At 54.1% G+C, this 19,727-nt stretch overlaps 1 protein-coding gene across 2 annotated transcripts in view; it reads right to left on the bottom strand.

The window, feature by feature from the left end:
* Window positions 1–19,727, bottom strand: part of COL4A2 (collagen type IV alpha 2 chain) — a 172,563-nt gene that overhangs the window by 30,092 nt on the left and 122,744 nt on the right. For both annotated transcript variants that reach the window (XM_045482019.1, XM_045482009.1), the window contains exons 19-27: window positions 16,308–16,418; window positions 15,655–15,804; window positions 9,833–9,925; window positions 8,528–8,691; window positions 5,610–5,682; window positions 5,412–5,518; window positions 3,441–3,642; window positions 3,034–3,093; window positions 1,456–1,512 (exon numbers count right to left, since the gene is read on the bottom strand). In XM_045482019.1, the coding sequence (XP_045337975.1) occupies window positions 1,456–1,512; window positions 3,034–3,093; window positions 3,441–3,642; window positions 5,412–5,518; window positions 5,610–5,682; window positions 8,528–8,691; window positions 9,833–9,925; window positions 15,655–15,804; window positions 16,308–16,418 (1,017 nt within the window). The remainder of the gene's footprint in view (window positions 1–1,455; window positions 1,513–3,033; window positions 3,094–3,440; window positions 3,643–5,411; window positions 5,519–5,609; window positions 5,683–8,527; window positions 8,692–9,832; window positions 9,926–15,654; window positions 15,805–16,307; window positions 16,419–19,727) is intronic.

Genomic DNA, 19,727 nt, shown 5'->3' with positions numbered 1-19,727 from the left:
GGCCGTGTGAAAGCCTGCGGAAGGACAGACGTCCGGAGCTAGAGCAGGGAGGATAATGCAGATAACGGAGTGAGGAAGACACACGCTGGGTCCTCAGAGGACAGCACAGGACATCTAACACTGCTTTCTGTGCATATGACACTTCTGCATTTCGTCCTGTTGTCCCCGGATCCCGCATTCACCGTGAGTCCCGGAGATGCCCTTAAGGTCCGGGGGCGCACACCGTGAGGCAACATAATTTCCAGTTCTGACTGTTGTCTCGCACTGGCTCAGCACTGCACTTCACAGTTGACACTGGACCTCACCCCCAGCGCATCGTTTGCAAAGTGGGAGGAGTCTAGAACGCCTGTATTAGTCCTCTGGTACAGCTAAGAGGACAAAGTTCCACAAGGGAGGAGAGAGATGCCCAAGGCCCCGCTGCCAGTTAGCGTGAGAGCCGGACCCCACGGCAGGGCTCTGGCCATGCGCCCCACGCTCTCAGCACCGAGCGAGTTGTTGAGTGATCGAGGCTCTCACCCTTGCCTGGAGGAGGACCTGCCCGGGGCCCTGAACTGCTCTGTCCTGGGCTGACGGACACAGACATCTGGGCGTCACCCAGTGGTGGGCTGCCCCGACCCCGCCCGCTATCTTTTTTTTAAAAGCCACACACGGGGCGCCTGGGTGGCGCAGTCGGTTAAGCATCCGACTTCAGCCAGGTCACGATCTCGCGGTCCGTGAGTTCGAGCCCCGCGTCGGGCTCTGGGCTGATGGCTCAGAGCCTGGAGCCTGTTTCCGATTCTGTGTCTCCCTCTCTCTCTGCCCCTCCCCCGTTCATGCTCTGTCTCTCTCTGTCCCAAAAATAAATAAACGTTGAAAAAAAAAATATTTAAAAGCCACACACGCTGCAGGTGGGCGTGGATGGCTTCCCACACTGGGCTCTGCCACTGAGAGCCTTGCTCCAGTCACGCGGGTGCTTGGTTGGGTGATGGGTCCGTGCCAGTAGCCACATGGGGCTGCCGAGATGCACCGCTGGCCTTGTGAACTTCTGTTCCCCTCCGTCAAAACCCAGAACAAACAATCCCCTCCCAGAGGCTCGTCCCACAAAGGCTGGGACACCAAGGGGGAGAAGTGGCACAGAAGCGAGCTTCCTCCAGTCCGGAAGCGGTGGGCCAGTCTCTGCCACTCGTTGGTGCCCACTGAGGCTGGTGCCGTGGCGGGGGCTGGGTTCTGTGCAGTAAGAATTCACTCCTCTAGCCCGGGGCTCAACTAGGCGTCAGTCGCCACATGCATTTTCCATGGCGAGGAGGAAAAGGCCGCCTCCCTACCCAGGTGACCGAGGTCTGCGGTCATGGGCCAAGGTTGCGGAACGCGGCAACGTCCAGAGGCGGGGAGGGGTGCAGGGGCAGCAGGGGGATGAGCAAAGGGGCCAGAAGGATGAGGAGGACACAAGGGGAGGCTGGAAGACACCCCGTTTACCTGTAGGGCCTGGGGGTCCCCGTAGGCCTGGCGCTCCCTTGGGTCCTCCGACACAATCTGGGAAGAGACAGGAAGAAAGACAAGCTGGGGTGCGATCATTCACACCGACTCTCACGGCTGTGGGCCCTGCCAAGGTCAGAAGCACCAGCCCTGAAAACCGGCTACCACTCTGTGATCAGAGTAACTTAACGATTTAATGAATCTTGATTCTAACGTAAAAGAAGGTTTGGTTTCACCGTGCAATGAATCGGAGTATCAGTACTAAGGCCAACGAAGTCGACCCAGTCCAATAAAGCCAGCACGGGGCTGGCGATGCTACATCCCCATGTTTAGGGCGACACCTGGGCACAACTGAGCTAGTCTGGGTCCATCCTAGTCTGTCAGTGTGACTGCCTTTCTTGTGTCTGGGAACGGTCACCAGTGGATGGAGACAGCTTGCAATTTCGAAAGGAATTCTTTGACTTCTGCTTTGTGACTTTGAATAGTTTCAGAATTGGCCGCGTGCGTTAGCTGCTTTGAGAAATGAAACCCAGGCTGCAGCCACTTTCGGGCGGTGTGGACGAGGGTGGGGGCATCACGTGGTGGTACTGTGGCCTTCGTCTGAGAGAGCTCCTCACAGACACAGCAGCTCTCCAAGACGTGCTTTGTCTGTCTGCCCGGGCCCTGGCCTCCTCTGACGCACTAGGGGTCCCCGAGGCGCACGCTGGCCAGCCCAGCTCATCAGAATAGAGGGACAGGGTGTCCCGAGGGCACGGCCTCCCCCCCAGACCCTCATGCCCAGGGACGCTCCCACCAGCTCTCCAAAGGCCTGCAGGTGACGTTCCTGCTCTGCACACACGTGCCTGGTCTGTCCCTGCACGTCCACCCCACCTCACGCAGGAGACCCACACGTCCTGATGCTACGTCTCTGACCCTGACCTCGATCTTGAGGCTCACACCCAAACTTTGGTCGGCCGCTTGGGACCTACTGCTGCCACATGTTCTACAAGCATCCTGAACTCTGCGCCAACCTCTTTGCCGGTCTCTTCAAAACCCTCCCGAGGCTGGCACGCCCTTCATCCTCTGGACAGCTCCTGGCTTCCCACTGCAGTTCCTGACACGCCCTGGAGACTCTGGCCCTCTGTGCTGGCTGGGCCCGCCTCCGATGGCATCTCTCCCCTCTGTTTTGCCACCACTAAGCCTCAGCACAGGGTCCCTGCACATCCCTTTGTTATCGGGCAGCCCCTGTGCTTTCTAGCACTCATTCATCGCTAGACCACACTCTCTTCTGACAGACATCTGGAGCAGTTTTCACCACACACAGCCAGCAAATATAGCTCACACACACACACACACACACGAATGTATGCATACACTCTAAGTGTGACGGTATTTTATCAGCACCGTAGCCTGGGGCTTTGCACTGGTGGGAAGCCTGGCAGGTCCGTGTTTCACCGTGCGTCCCCTCCCCCGGATGACGAGCTGACGGAGGGGTGCCAACCTGCGGGAGCTCACGGCAGCCACTCACTCGTTAGTGGCCCATCTTACAAACCCAAAGCTTTCAAGTGTCCTAGAGCCTCCTGGTCTCCATCACGGTACCTGGCCGCACGGTCTTCTGTCCATCATCTCCAATGGGCCTTTTCACACCTGTATCGCAGTCTGGGAGCAAGACACAATGCAGGGGTGAGGCGATTCTGAAGCAACCGAGAGTTGCCAACCTATCCAAGGGCGTGTGCCGGGGGGCCGGGGGCGGGGCTGGGACGTCAGGGAATCCAGAAGCGCACGCCTGAATGGTGTGTGGAGCCCCCGTGACCAGGGCACCGGAGGGACAGGCCCACCCGAGGGTGACCTGACTGTGGTCGGCCAGGAAAACCCCGCGTTGGTTTGTCTGTGCCCATGACTGATGGTGCAACATGGACTGTCCCGTGACGCCAGGGCAATTTATACATTTGCTGAAGAAGGGGAAGGTCCCACGACTGAAAGATACAGAGAGGACTCCTCCTTACCTATCTGTCCGGGAGCACCCGGGGGACCAGCGGGCCCGGGAAAGCCTGGCAGTCCAGGTGATCCCACATCTCCGGGGAAACCGCGCTCGCCTTTGGGGCCGGGCAGGCCCAATCCCGGGGGGCCCCTCTCTCCTGGGGCACCCTTCGTGCCCGGTGTTCCTGGGTAACCGATGTCCCCTGGGGGGCCTGTGATGCCATCACCCTGCGTGAAAATTCGGTTTATCTCTTAAAATACGTGGGAACCTTAATGGCCATATCCCGGTTCTCCTTCCCATTCCCCTGAGTTGTGTGTGAGGGACACAGAGCCGAAGGACGGTGGAGAGTCACAGGTGCCTCAGTCACAGTCTAACCGAGCTTGGGATGAAGGCAGGTTTTGTGCACGAGTGACACAACGGGAGACACACAAATCTGAGTATTTGCTTTCCTCTTCTCAAGCCTCTCGCCCTCCTCAGTCGGGACCTTCATTCACAAGGAAGAATCCTGAGGGGGAATTAGGTGCAAGCCCAGATCATCAACAGGAGTAGGAACAGACTGTTCTCACTGTCACGATGAGGCAGGTGTGACATGTCCACTATCCACAGGGGTGATACGTCGTTGGAGAAAGGAGTCTGGTTTGGGCCAGAAGGAGCAGTGTGTTCACTGGAAATAAGGAGGTGAGACAGGACCAAAAAGGCAGGGTGCAGGGCGCCGTGGGGGCTCAGTCGGTTAGGCGTCCGACGTCGGCTCAGGTCATGATCTCAGGGTTTGTGGGTTCGGGCCCCGTGCCGGGCTCTGTGCTGACAGCTCAGAGCCTGGAGCCTGCTTCGGATTCTGTGTCTCCCCCTCCCTCTGTCTCTCTCCCGCCTGCACTCTATCTTTCTCTCTCTTAAAAATAAATAAACATAAAATACAACAACAACCCCACAGGGTGCTCCCCGTGGATGAAACCACCCAGCAGTTGTGGAAGGCAGGGGGCAATGGAGAGATAAGGGGATTGTGGGCGCGGGGGTCAGAGGATGGTTGTCAGCAGGTCAGGGGCAAACACAGCGGGCTTCACGCTGGGCCTATCTGGATGAGCCGGTGCAAAGCCATGCTGGCGAATCCCAGCCCATCTGTCCAAGCGAGAATGAGGCTGGGATGCGCCCACGGCAGGTGGCAGCCCGTGCAGGGCAGAGCCCCACCTCCCCAAGCCCCCGAGGCTCCCCGCCCAGCTGGGATCCTAGGACCCCAGGCTGGACCCGCACTCAGCGCTGACAGGTGACGGCCCCTCGCTGTTTCCCGCCCATCTCAGGCACGGCTCGGAGGCGGCAGCGTGCCAATGCAACGGTGCCGCGTGAATTCTTTTTGGAAACGGTTTTCAGGGTTGAAACTAAAAAAGCAATACTAGGTTATGAATAATCCAGGTGTTTCCAGGGAGCCCATGAGAAGCGCACCGGGAGCGTGCGAGGGTCACACTGGAAGTGACCCACGTTGGGCACAGCGGAGGCCTGGCTTTTGGAACGCGGCAGACAAGCCGCTACAGGGAACCGCGGCGTGAGGCTGAGAAGGAAATGTCGCGGGGTGAACTGTGTCCCCGCCAGACGCTGGAGTCCTGATGCCCCTGCCTGAGAGCGTGGTTGCTCTGGACAGAGGGTCTGTGAGGGTGATCGGGGTAAGGAGAGGTGGCGCCCTGCAGACGGGAGTGCCAGATACAGACAGATACGTGGAGGGAAGCTGATGCGATGGCACAGGCAGGAGACACGAGGGACAGCTGCGGCCACCAGCACCGGGGGACAGCCTGGAGGAGGTTCTGCCTCAGGAGGAAGTGGCCGCCACCCCAGGCTCCCATTCTGTCCTCCACCAGGAGAAACACCTGTTAACTGGTTGGCCTAGAATGTTCCCTCCAGGCATGGCTTCCAACCTAACTCCCCGCTTCCTAACGGACAGGATTTGTGCTCATGAAACCACACGGGCTGCACCGGGTGGACCCAGCCCCTCACTCGAGATACTCACAGGGGGGCCTGGGAGGCCTGGGAATCCATCCAGCCCGTCGCGCCCTGGGACACCGTCGTCACCTTTCAGACCAGGCATGCCTGGGACACCTGGCTGTCCCCTCTCACCTGGGAAGGGATTTGAGGTGTGACTGTACTCACCCAGGTGCTGCCACGGAAGGACCGCGGGTCCCGGAACTGCCAGACCCCGGAGACTGACCTTTGGTGGTGATTGCCCGAGAATCGCCCTTCACCCCTTTGGGCCCTGGAGGCCCGACGTTGCCAGGGGCGCCCTGTGGGAGCAAACACACAGTTTCTGCCTCCTTCACACTGTTAAGGACGCCAGGGAAGATGACAAGTTTCGGCTCACACAGCTCGGGAACCTCTCCAACGTCATGCCTGGCGCTGCCCCCGAGGATCTTCTGCCATGCGTGAGATGCTCTGCACCTGGTGGTCCAGTCCGGGAGCCACCAGCCACAAATGGCCACCGAGCGCCCGAATTAAAGTTCAAATAATGAAAACTTAACAGAAGGAGCCATACGTGGCTGGATAGTGAAAACCAGAATCTCGCTACTCAAAGTGTGGTCCTCGGACAAGCAGCATCGGTCTCCCCTGGGAGCTCATTAGAAATGCAGAACCTTGGGGCAGCTGGCGGGTCACTCGGTTACAGGTCCGACTCCTGAGCTCGGCTCAGGTCATGATCTCATGGTTTATGAGTTTGGGCCCCGCATTGGGCTCTGCACTGACAGCATGGAGCCCGCTTGGGATTCTCTCTCTCCCTCTCCCTCTGCCCCCCTACTTGTTCTCTCTCTCTCTCTCTCTCTCTGATAAATAAATAAACTTGAAAAAAAAAGGCACAACCTTGGGCCCCACCCTGGGGTACGGAACAGGAATGTGTGCTTTAACAAACTCCCAGGGATTCACATGCTCGTGAACTCTTGAGAAGCGGTGACCTAAGACAAACCCAAGGCTGCTAAATCTTCACCACATTAGTTAGAATCCAAGCCTCCACGTACAAAGGAGGCAAGTTTGTGCTCATTCAATACTGAGAATGACAAAGAGAGCTTTGTGGACGGCTCGTCTTCCAGACTGAAATTAAGGTTGGGAAAAAAAATCATACTTTAGAGACAAGCTTATCGCAGGGACATCACATTTTATGTCACAAAATCCAGTCTAGGTCTTTCAGTGGGGAGAAAGGAGCAGGTTCACGGGCCAGGCCAGGATGTTAATATGTGTGATGTGCTAGTTTCTGGAAAATCTTGCCTGTTGTTATTTGCAAGAATATGAGAACTTGCAGTGTTGGTCTAATGAAATGGACTGTTCTGAAAAATTCCACAGATACTTGATTTATTGATTTAGTTCTTTGCGGAAAAGGGCAACATTCTTTCCGAGTCCGGGAGGGCGCGTGGCACACAGACAGCGCTCAGTCTGTAGGTGCTGGGCAAACAGGTGGATGGATGAACTCACTTACTGACTGACTCCCATGCTTCACTCTCCCACACTCTAGCAGCACAGGCAGTAAAAAACCAGAAACCATCCCTAGCATTTCTCCTGTAGCAAGCTTGCCAGACACATATAATTAAATGCAGGACAACAAACACGATACCCGAGGTGTCTGAACAAAAATGCCGTGGGTGTGTGTGTCACACAGCTGGGGGAAGCGTGTACCCTTGGAAGATGTCAGACACCCCCGGTGCACAAAATGGGATCCTTTTGGCTTCTAGGAGATACTCGATCATTTTATAAACAATCGAAGATCCTACTAGTTTGGCCAGTAGTAATTGTGGAACTCTCACCGCATATGCATTTACATGCTGAGACCTCCCTGATTGGGAGACGGTATCATTTAAAAAAATTTTTTTAACGTTTATTTATTACTGAGAGACAGAGAGAGACAGAGCATGAGCAGGGGAGGGGCAGAGAGAGGAGGAGACAGAATCCCAACGAGGCTCCAGGCTCTGAGCCGTCAGCACAGAGCCCGACATGGGGCTCGAACTCACAAACTGCAAGATCACGACCCGAGTCGAAGTCGGACGCTTAATCGCCTGAGCCACCCAGCTGCCTGGAGACGGTATCATAGCCCCTACTGTTCTAGTTGCACAGTACTGTGTTATCCTGAGGAATCTCAAGGTGTGAAGCAGAGAACAGGTGCTCTGGAACTCCTTTCGCCCTCAAAGCTCCTGTGTCACAAAGCGATTGTAAGTCGGAACCTTCTGTATCAGCAGCTGCGTGTGGCTGCCTTTCCCCGGCACCAGGTCACACAGCCAGGTCATTCTGTCCTTGGTCAAGTGTCCTGAGCAACTTTTCCCCTATTGGCTGAATAAGTAAAATGATAGACTTTCCACACTATAAATGTATTGCGATTGTCTCTTATGTAAAATAAATGCTGTATAACTTCTTTGGCTTTAGCTGATACTGGCTTTGAAGTCACTGGTTAAAACCTCTTGCCCAGGAAAGATCTACAGATGTTCTTTTCATCGGTGTGAACTAAAATCCTAGGCGTGATCTAAAATAAAGGTGTGATACACACAAGGAATCCCTGGGCAGGTAAGTTCACACACTCGTGTAAATTCATGATTTACTTGGGGGGGGGGCCTCACTTTTTAATCTGGTTCACAGAGACTTCATAAAATGCTTAATCAGTTCTGTACTAAATCTGAATGTTCTGTAAGTAAGATGCTTTACATCCAAAATGCTAGGTTTTTAAAATTTTTTTGAGATGTAATTTATACACCATAAAATTTACCATTTTGAAGCACGCAATTCGGGGTTTTTTTAGTGCAACGAAAACAACTGCAATAATTGCGAGACTGTGCAACCGTCACTATTATATAATTTCATCACCTCCCCCAGAAAACCCCAGAGCCATGAAACACTCACTGCCCCTCCCCTTCCCCCAGCCCCCGGTGACTGCTGTCTGCTTCCTGTCTCTAGATTTGCCTGTCCTAGACACTTCCACAGTGGCCACGCCGTTCACATTCTCACCAGTGAACATTTTGAGGTTCCTCCCGGAGCACGTGGCCTTTTTGGATGGAGCACTGGGAGGGGGGTGAGCGTTGCTGGTCTAAATCTGCGTTCATTTAATAGACAAAAGCCGTCAAGGACATCCTATCAGCTCTGATGGGACTGGTGTCTCACCTTGAACCCTGGGAACCCAGGGATGCCATGCTGGCCGGGGTCTCCCTGGCTCCCTTTCTTCCCAGGCTCCCCGTTGATGCCTGGAAGGCCCTTGGGTCCTGGTGGCCCCGGGAGGCCCCCGATGAACTGGTCGCCTTCTGCGCACTTACAGTCCCCAGCATCACCTGCAACACGAGGGTGGCGGGAAGGCTCACTATGTGCTCGTGAAGCACGTGCTTTGCCGGGGGCAGAAGTCCAGGGCGGTGGGGGCTGGACCGAGGAGGGGGCACTCGGGGACCTCCCGTGCTCGGGGGACTGTTACCCATTACCCCCGTTTCCTGGATGAGGAATGTGAGTTACTCCCCGGGACGCAGAACCCTGCCACGTTTACCCAACATGTTACCCAACAGGCCGTTTACAGAGCTGTGTGTGGAGCTGAGGAACAGGGGCTCCAGAGGCCACCACGGGCCTCCCAGGTCAGGGACGGGGGGCAGACAAGGCTCCAGGGTCTGGGGCAAAGGGGGGCCATGGGTGGGGGGGTGTGCCTGGCTGGAGTGGTGAGTTCAGAGCCAGGATCCCCGGTGGGAGGGAAGAAATCTATGACCTCTCTTCTTTGTGTGCCTGTGGTGGGGCGCGGGGAACCCACTGTTGGTGGCGGGTGCTCCCCAGGGCACAGGTGGCAGGCAGGGGCTCACGGGAGGAGTCCTCTGCAGCCCTCCACGGTGAGTGATTCTGCAGTCACCACCTCCCCTCCCCCGGGCGCCAACACACCCTCACGTCCCGTGTGAGCCACAAAGGTTGGGGTGTGCTGCTTGGGGCCCCTGGGTGGCCGCCTCCCAGAGACGGAGCGTCCCCTGGGCGCAGCATATTTTGTACACAGAAACCCCTTTGTTCTGCTCGGTCGACCACACCTCCACCAGCAGTGGGGGTGAGCCCAGGGCGCCTGCCCTGCGGTGACTAGTCCCTAACTTGGGGAGATGGGCAGCCAGGCCTAGTCTAAGGGAACTCCGTAGCGGACAAGCTTGTGCAGGTGCTCGTTACGTGGCCTTGGCGCTGAGCCCTTAGAGGAATCATGGATTCATTGGCTCCGTAGCGGGCTCCGCACTCTCAGAAGGTTCAGTGGTGTAGGCGGAGACACAGACGGGAGGAGGGAGCGCAGACGGAGGGCCGGGTGCTCAGACAGTGCCGTGGGTGCCACGCACCTCGGCTCCATAACACCATGGGAGAAAGGAGGCGCAGGGGGACGCGGAGGGTTGTCTCACGTCAGAGCCAGTGAGAGGGGTCATGGCCTCCTGCCCTTCCTCCGGTGCTCTCGACGTTCCTTACCTTTCCAGCCTTTCTGTCCGCGAGCCCCAGGGAAACCAGAAGGGCCAGGGTAGCCCACATTTCCTTCCGCTCCTTTAAGGCCGAAAAGGAAACCTAAGGAGAAGATCCAAGGGCGGCCCGTGAGCACGGTGTGGAGACCCCACGTCTCCCCGGACCCAGTGCTGGAAGGATTACCGCGAGGTCCCCCAACAGGGTGTGACTCCATCCCAGGACACCCTCTGGGCCATTCTGTGGCCACAGCTCCTAGGGACGCAAGGAAATGAGAGGGGCTAGGTCTTCAGCTTTTCTATTGAAGTCTAGAGATAAAAACCTTTGCTTTTGGGAAATGTTGAGTCCAAGGAAAGGCTTTCACTTTCTACCATGTATTTTATTCCACTAAAAAAAATTTATTTATTTTGATACAGAGAGAGAGATAGAGCATGAGCAGGGGAGGGGCAGAGAGAGAGAGAGAGAGAGAGAGAGAGAGAATCCTAAGGAGGCTCCGTGCTGTCAGCACAGAGCCTGATGTGGGGCTTGAACCCACAAACTGCGAGATCATGACCTGAGCCGAAATCAAGAGTCAGAGGCTTAACTGACTGAGCCACCCAGGCGCCCCTTAGTTTATTGTTTTTCAAAAAAAGTGATTTATTGGGGCGCCTGGGTGGCGCAGTTGGTTAGGCGTCCGACTTCAGCCAGGTCACGATCTCGCGGTCCGTGGGTTCGAGCCCCGCATCAGGCTCTGGGCTGATGGCTCAGAGCCTGGAGCCTGTTTCCGATTCTGCATCTCCCTCTCTCTCTGCCCCTCACCCGTTCATGCTCTGTCTCTCTCTGTCCCAAAAATGAATAAACGTTGAAAAAAAAAAAAGTGATTTATTTTTTAGTTTCTTAAGATTTTATTTTTACTAATTGTATTTTCTTCTTTTTAGTCTTCTATATAGTTTCAAACTCTGAATAGTAAACACATTCTTTATAATAATTAAAAAAAAGCAATTTACATGTAAAAAATTCTATGGGCATTTATACATCGTGGGGACAATTGGTATCTTTACAATATTTCTGTGTAATCGACCACATATCTGTTTATGTGCTAAAGGTTTGTAATCCAAAACCAACACAAGTTTGGTGTCCCCAAAAGACAGAAAACAGAATAAGATATTAAAACTACCTCGGTTCCCTAACGATCCCCCTGGAGCAGCTGCACAGCCGGGTTTGTGTAGTTAATGCAGAGAACAGGGGACCATCTGGCTCCGGCAACCTCACCTCCCCTTTCCCGATCCTCACCCCAGTAACTAGGCTCAGAGCCCCTCAGAAGCTCCGCTAATTCTGAGCAGGGATATGTGGAGGGATTAGAACCACCCACCTTCTGGCCGCGTCTACTGGACGGCAGCGCCACCTTGTGGTGGGAACGAGCCACGCACTCCTAGACATCAGCAGCGCCCGGAAGGACGGGAGGGTCCCCCACCCCGTCTGTCCTCAGGGCCAAACCCGGTGAGGCTCCCAGCCCCAGATCCAGACCTCCCCCGCCTTACACTGGGACACATGCTGCCATTCCGCAGGGAGGGAGAGGGAAACAGGCCACTAGGGAGACCGGAAGGAGAGGAAACACCCGTGCTAACGTTTGCTAACTGCTTGGCAGAGGGACACCAGGATTTCAATGTCAGCAGCCTCCCAAGTAGGGATAGATATTTATGGAAGGGTGGCGACGACTACTGTCCCGTGTGGCTCGCTCTCCCTACGCATCCAAGATGATCACTCTCCTTCGCTCTCGGGCGTCCAACATCTGTCCCATCCGGCACCTGCGTGAGCCAGGCGCCGTGTCTGCAGCTGGAGAGAAAACCGCAGACCCTCACGGTGCCTACGGTTTACGTGTGGACACACAGCAGACACACATTAGTGAACAAACCCACACGGAAGTTCAAATGAGGGCCGGTGCCACGTAAACAGGGAGCTGTCAGGGAGAGCAGTAGAGAAAGCCCGTTCAGAATGGGGGGGGGGTCAGGAAAGCCCGGTCTAGGCGCTGGCCCAGGACCCAAGGAGCAAGAGGGAGCTGGCCGAGCGTGGGCACCGGGGATCGCTCCAGAGAGAACAGCGCACCCGAGAGCCCCTGAGGTGGGAGGAAAGCCAGGAACTGGAGGGTAACGCCAGGGGCTGGGGTTTTCTCCAAGGGCAATAGGGAGCCATTAAGGAGTTCTGAGAGGGGACGTCACACAAGTTTACGGGTTAAAAATCTACATGCTACCCCTGCAGACAGTTGAGTGGAGGCTGGTGATGAGCAGGCTGACTATAGCAGACACGCGTGGTGTGTATTCGAGTAGCACAGGGGGCGTGGGGGAAAAGTGGTGGACAGACTGCAGAGGCAGAGTCCGTGGGACCTGGCGATGGGTCCAGTGTGTGGGCGAGCGAGGCTGTGGCCCAAGCTCCAGGTCTGTGTGTGTGTGTCGGGGCGGGGACGAGGCCCAGCACGGGGCGTGTCGGGTCGGGGAGCCGGGTGGCAGGAGACCCAGAGTTCAGTGTGGACACACAAAGTTCGAGATGTCTGCGAGACAAGCCAGGTGGCCACGTGACAGATGACAGTTTGTGAGAGTCGGGGGCTCAATACAGAACTGGATCGGGGACACAGGGAGTGCGGGCAAACGGCCTGAGCTTAAGGTCACCTTAACTGGGGGGTCCAGTGGGTGGGGGTACAAGACAAGGGTCCAAGACCAAACTTCAAGGAACCCTGTCACCTCCCAGACTGTGTAGGCGGGAGAAGGAGGGGCCAGCAAAGGCGCCTTGAAGAGAACAGCCAGTGAGATAGCGGGGAGGGGGGGCACAGAGGGCCAGCCCAGGAAGAAAGCCTGATACCTGCATCCTGTGCCCATGAGCAAGATGGAGCCCTGGGACCTGCTCCTCAGGTCACTGGCGACCAGGCCAAGGGCATTCAGGCTGCGGTGACTTTGGGGGCTTTATTTTATTTTATAATTAAAAAATGTTTTTAATGTTTATTTATTTTTGAGAGAGAGAGAGAGAGAGAGGGAGAGAGAGACAGAACGCAAGTGGGGGAGGGGTAGAGAGAGAGGGAGACAGGATCTGAAGCAGGCTCCAGGCTCCGAGCTGTCAGCACAGAGCCCGACGTGGGGCCTGAGCCCATGAACCGTGAGATCATGACCTGAGCTGAAGTCGGACGCTCAACCGACGGAGCCACCCAGATGCCTCCTTTTTATTTGATAATACTTTTTTTTTGTGGGCTTTATTTTACATCTCCTGAAGTTGTGAGAAGTGCAGAGCACAGGTAGGCGTTTGACCACGGATATCTCAGGGATGTTGGCATTTTAAGTTTGACACAAACCCTGGGTGTTGCTGACACTGCAAATCCAGTCACAGGCACAGCGTGGCCATCGTAAGGGGCCATCCTGCCTCTTTCCTAAGTGCTCTCTTTGCCTAATAAATTCGTAACTTCAGGCAAGTCCTATAGGACAGCAGTGCACCTCTTAGACATTTCCAGGATGATTCTCCTGAAGAGGCCAGTGGCCACAACAAAGCTGTCAGCATTCTGACTTATTCTAGAAGACGACAGGACTGCCCCCATCCTCGGTTCCGTGAACTCGGCTCGAACCAAGAGCGGGCAAAATATTTAGCTGAGAAGAAAAACTGCCAACACAGTTTGATTCTACAGGAACGGCAAAAGGCTAAGAATTCTGGTTTTCATTAGTAGCAACACATAAAGCAGGATGAAATGCGGTTAACAAGAAAGGAATCCAACAATGTCATTCCAGGGGGAGACTTGGAGAGCTCTGTGGGAATCAAGGTCACTGATATTACATTATGCACAAAAATCCTAAGAGGTCATTGTGGTTGGCTACTTCTTGTGCAAGAGATCGCTTTACAAAAGCAATTGGGAAACAACGTGTCTCACAGGGGAGAATAAATATTTCAAGGAGAACTTAAGTTCTATGCTTTTAATATCGTAAGTTGATAAAAGTTATTGGACACTATTCTATGTATTTTGTGAATAAAATACGCACAAGAAAGTAGTTGATTTGTTTACAGCTAACTGACATTAGCAAATCACGATCCTAACCGAGCAGGATTTGTAAAACAAGATGGTGTTTGTATCTTTAGCAAAGCGAAATTTGGTTATAGGAATTGGGGCAAGGTCAGCCTTCAGTCAGTCTTCTGAAGAGGCAAGTCTTCGTGCTTAAAAAAATTTTAACACATCATGTTCTGTTCCCAGAGAGGAAAACTTAACAGATAACATTTGCTCAGGAAATATCATGCTCACAGAAACTTAGCCATTATCAACGATGTCACAGGAATAAATATTACTTCCAGGCTAAAAATATATTAAAGACAACACTGCTCAAATGATTTGGCAAATTCCAGGGGAATATCTGCACCTAAAAATTTCCAGAAGAATGTGACAATTTGGCTTTGCCGGTCGGAGGAGAGGTGGAGCAGGAGAACCACATTACATAGAAATCTGTGCAACACCAAGTGGAATCAGAGAGGGGACTGCTGATATTTTTACAGCTCTTCTATTAAAGTTTATTTATTCTGGTAGGGGGGATGGACAGAGAGAGCGAGAGAATCCTAAGCAGGCCCTGAGCTGTCAGCACAGAGCCCCAAGCGGGCTCGAACTCATGAACTGTGAGGTCATGACCTGAGCCGGAGTCGGAGGCTTAACCGACCGAGCCCCCCAGGCGCCCCCGGGACTGCTGGTTTTTCAATGGGAGGTGTATGTGCAGATACACTTCTCTAACCCCCAACATCTTTCCTCTAGAGATGGCAAAGAGAAGCAGTCTTCCCAAAGCACCGAAAGCACAGATCTGAACCTGACCTTTACACTGAAATCCAACACTACCTGTTGGCAATGTGAGGCTCCCCCTCTCCGAAGAGAGGAAGCTCCCAGAGATTATTGGGATGGGGCAGGGTGCCAGGGAACTGAAAGTCAGATGTTTCGAAAGGAGGCTGACAAACTATGGACCATATCACACGGGAAGAAATTGGGCGCTCGTGTTTTCTTCTAAGGCCTCATCTATTCAAACTCTTGAGGGGATGGAACGCTCCCATTAGGGGATTTTACAATGTCGAAAACAGCCCTTTAAACTCAGAAGCTGCAAAGATCACCGTTTTTGATGGCAAGCGCAAAGACAGACTGCCCGTCTCCCTGCCTCCTGGGGGCACCCTCAGCTAAAAGATGAGCCAGGGTAACATTGGAACCTGGAAGTTCCACTCTGCTATGGTTCAGCGACACCCCCAGGCAGCATGGGGTCCAGAAGCTCATGGTTGTCTGGTTTACAGACGCTCAGAGTCTCGCGTCTCGACCTTGGCCAACGGCGGCCACTTCCTGTTAAGATAACGCAGTCACCTCTTCCTGTCGACTATTATCAACTGTTCAGTGAGAGGCTCCACGTGGGCTGAGAAGACAGATTATCAAGTCTGCTTGGATTGTTAGTAAGACAGAGGAGAGAGGCTACAAGTCAAGGCAGGAAGGCTCCACCCTGGAAGAAGGTGATGGAACGTACCACACAGACACCCGACAGCGTTCAGCACGCACCTGCTTCCAGACTGCGCGGCTCAGGTCTTCCACTGGAGAGCTGACCTCACTGGACCCACAGCCAGCCAAGCCCTACTGGGTCATGTCCGCGGGCCTGCTGATACTCAACAGATTCACCAGGCTGTGCCCTCCTTCCATCACCAGCCTTTCTGTTTGCATCCCAGAGCACCTGCCACGCCCTAGTGTGATGCCTGCCGCATTGGTTCACGGAATTATTTAGCAGAAAAACCCCAGGAAAGATCTGACTGGGGCCAGGCTTCTTTGTCTGAACACGAAAACCACCACTCTTGAGTTTCCTTCCACTTACCGTCTGGCCCAGGTAGTCCGGGAGGCCCTGGCGGTCCTCGGGGCCCTGGCTTTCCGTCGGTTCCCGGAGGGCCGGGGTACAGCGCGGGGATGCCTGGGTCTCCTATGAAGCCTTTGGGCCCCATTTCACCTGGTAAACCTCTCTTGCCATCTGAAAATCCAACAGTGACCACCGGCAGCATGAGACTTGTGACGTGTAACGTGTGTGTTGGCATTCCCGTCCCCAGGAGGCCACCAGGACTCGCGGATTTACAGTCTGGTCAGGACCTTAAGGGTCGATGCCGTTGGAAGGTCCCATCACCGTATTTCAACTTTAAAAAAGCCCCTCCTCTCGCCCCCCGACAATGGTCTGAGAATCATAAGTGTGGCCACGACGTCTGAGGGCTGTGCACGCTCCTCCCGGCCAGCTGACAGCATCATGCTGGTTACTTGTCAACCGCACAGCCCGGCCCTGTGGCGGGGGGTGGGGCGGGGCGGGGGGAAGGGTCACTGTCACAGGCCCAACGCTCCCGGGAAGACAATGGGTGCATGCACTTGAGTCCATTAGAGCTCCCGAGCCTCGTCTGTTAAGAGACTCCGGCTGCAGAACTGAGCAGTCAGTGCGGGGACCTGAGGGGACGTATGTTTGGTCTTTTGACACCAAGGAGCCTTTACCTTCATCTCCGATGGACGTGCCAGGGGGGCCTGGTGGGCCCGGGTCTCCTGGTTCACCCCGGCTTCCTGGCTCCCCGTGGGCCCCTGGGAATCCTGGGTCACCCCTGACACCTGGAATCAAGACAGACTTCGAAATGAGAACAGGACGCTGTCCAGGACCCGCCTCGGACGTGCACACTTTCACCAACCAAACATGTATTTACTCGTTTATCTCGTACACCGAAGGATGGCAGGGGTCCGAATGTTTAATATATGGGGGTCTCTGCTTTCGAGGAGCTCATTCCTAATCAGATAGGAGCGATACAAGATTCCCATAAATATCATAAAATGACAGAGAGGTTTCAAAAGGGGGAAAGATTATTTTGGGGAGAAATTGGACATTGAGGGACCGCAGAGATTAAAAATAATAGGAACAGGTGACATTGTGGAGCTTTTGCTGTGTGCACTGGGCTTGGTGTGCAATACTTGACTGATTCTCATAAAGCCGTGGGGGACGGGGGAGAGCTACAGCCCCACTCTTACAGACACGTGAGGCTTCATGCCCACTGGCACTCAGGTTTCACGGACACGGCAGCCTGGCAGTTAGACACAGGTGCCCTCTGAGGGGACAGGAGATGGGAGGGACAGGGCAGAGGACGGTGGCAGAGGGGATCTGGAGAGGAGATCAGCCAAGTGGAAAGCAGTGAGCAGGGGAGCGTCTGCTTCTGGCAGGAGTGCTGGGGATCCGTGAACAGGGGTCAGGCTGGGAGAGCAGCTAAATCTAGAGTGGGGATAAAGAAAGAAACGACAGGCCTGGGGATCCCCCTGTGCACCAGGCTCCGTGCAGGAAGACCAGGAAGTGAGGAGGGTGGCTTCCTGCATGAGGCCCCTCGTCCCCAGAGCCCCAGCTCCAGCCCAGCTCCGCTTTTCCTGGCTGTCTGCTGGAGGGATAGCGTACGTGAGCCCTCTTACAAACCCTATCCTGAAATACACACACACAGACACACAGACACACACACACAGACACACACACACACACACACACACACACACAGAGCAGCCTCGCTGTGTTCTCTGCAGGTCAACAGCAATGCTTTACTGTGCAACACATTTTTTCCCCTGGAATACAACTGGGAAAGATGAGAGAAAAGATGAGACAATATGACATTTTACCGCATAGGGATTACCAAGTGTTAGGAAAGCCATCACTCTGCATGGGATCTTTAATTTTTTTGTTTAACCTCAAAAGCAAGTCGTTGAATTAAGGATGCCCGTGTGCCTGCGTACAAGCAGGGTGGAGAGTGTGAGTCTGGGCTACCTGTGCTGGGGCTCGGCTCCCTGCGAAGGGCGGGGCAGGGAAGGGGTGCTGGGCTCTGCACAGGGGTCAGGGGGGTGCTGAATGCTCCTCCTCCACTCATTCTACGTGACCTTGGGCAAGTTACTTAACTTCCTGTGTTTCAATTTATCCACCAGCAAAACAGGACTAACATCAGGCCCCCTCTCAAGGGGTGGTTAGGAAAAGTAAATCAATTAACAAGCATCATGGTCTAACAACTCAGACCCCTGCCCGGGCTCCGGCGAGCCCTAAAGAAACGCTCGCCATGAGCACGGAGTGAGAGATGACGATGAACGTGCAAACCACAGACCCTCTCATTTGTTTGGAAGAAGAGCAGGACTTGTTTCAGTTACTTTGCAACCATTAGGGAAAAAAAAGCACAAGTCTCCTCCACCCTTTGGGATTTGACGAGCTCCTGCAAAGCTACTTTGTGAAGATATTTATTTTCCTTTCTTCGCTGAGGGAATCCGCTCATCAGCCTGTGTCAGGAGCCCTCACCTGCCAGCTCACTAATTAAAAAAATTTTTTAAATGTTTATTTATTATTGAGAGACAGAGCATGAATGGGGGAGGGGCAGAGACAGAGGGAGACACAGAATCGGAAGCAGGCTCCTGGCTCTGAGCTGTCGGCACAGAGCCCGACACGGGGCTTGAACTCACGAACCGCGAGATCATGACCTGAGCTGAAGTTGGACACTTAACCGACTGAGCCACCCAGGCGCCCCCCAGCTCACCAATTTAAAACCATCGCCTTCCCAGTGTGGTTTTAGAAATATAGGGTGGTGGACGGGGGAAGCTAGATCAACGCCGGGCTCTTGGGCAGTGAACGTTTTTGAAAAATCGCCAATGTTAATTTAAAAAATTATGTTCCCAAAGCCTCAAGGACAGTATTTCCATTTCACCAAAACCACTGACAGTACATCGACCTCATGTTCCTCTTCCTGGGGTTTCTGGCCTGGCAGGCGTGTCGCAGTCCATGGACACCCCATGGACTCCATGAGTACCAGCCGCGCAGGGAGGGCGATCCGAGGTGTTGAGCAGGGATTCCAAATATACCCATTTACCGGTATGTGTTAATTCGCAAGAATGCACAAAACACAGCTGTTCTTGTGGAGGGAGGCCAGTGGTGTCCTTTCAATGCCACCCTGCAGAGAACTCCTTCAGGGGCTCTGCCGGGATGTCCTTAGCCTTGTGCTAGTCTAAGTTCTCACCAACAGCGGATAAGCACATGCAAAGGCTGTTCTTAAACTGACAGATGGTTCGCACCAAGCAGGTGCAAGTCCTTGACCCGCGGACATATACTGGGTGCAGGAAGAAAACATTAGACCATCTTTAGTTAAGCTCTTTTAAAGTAAAACTCTTTCCTGACGTGTATTATTTAGTACATACACTGTCCAGCCATTCAGGTAACCTACTCTCTGCCTGGTCCTGTTCTAGAAATTGGGGATACAGTAGTGAACCATAGCAGCTAAAATCCCGGAGCTTTGTACAACATAGGTGAATCACCCATAAGTAAATATACATATGATTACTTAGAGGGGGCACTGAAAACAGGTTTTTTTTTTTTGAACCTAGAAGGACTCACATTCAAAAAGGTTCTGAGCCCACTGCTCTTCTCACAGAATTAAAATCGTATTTTGGTACGATCCTGCCAATCTGGGAGGCTGAGTGAAATCACGAGATGGGCATTAGCTGTGACACATGCAAAACCTTTCAGGTACACTCAGGGGTCAACTGGGGCACCGGGAGCCTCTCCTGGGCAGTCCATCATGCACAAATACCTGGGGATTCCTCGAAGGTTGCAAGGAGGTGGCTGTGTACGGATTATGGATTATGGCCAGTTTCCGGCTTCAGACTGGCCAGCAGGGGCCGTAAGCATCTTGGTGCACATGGGGCAGAAACCAGCAAAGGCGGCTGGGACTCCCGCCGTCAGGGAGGCCAGATGTGCCCAAGGACTGGATTTCTCCAGTGACTTTACAGGTGGCGAAACCAGAATCTGCACGACGTATGCGGAAGTGCAGGGCTCACCCAGCAGAGGGCGCTCTCTTAGGCACAGGTGAATGAGCGCCTCTCTGTGACACCACGTTTAAGCATTTAAGCTAAGTT

This window comes from Leopardus geoffroyi, chromosome A1 (genome assembly GCF_018350155.1).
Source record: "Leopardus geoffroyi isolate Oge1 chromosome A1, O.geoffroyi_Oge1_pat1.0, whole genome shotgun sequence".
Taxonomy (NCBI): Eukaryota; Metazoa; Chordata; class Mammalia; order Carnivora; family Felidae; genus Leopardus; species Leopardus geoffroyi.
The sequence above is the reverse complement of the archived record's forward strand: the minus strand, read 5'-3'. Positions and strand labels throughout refer to the sequence as shown.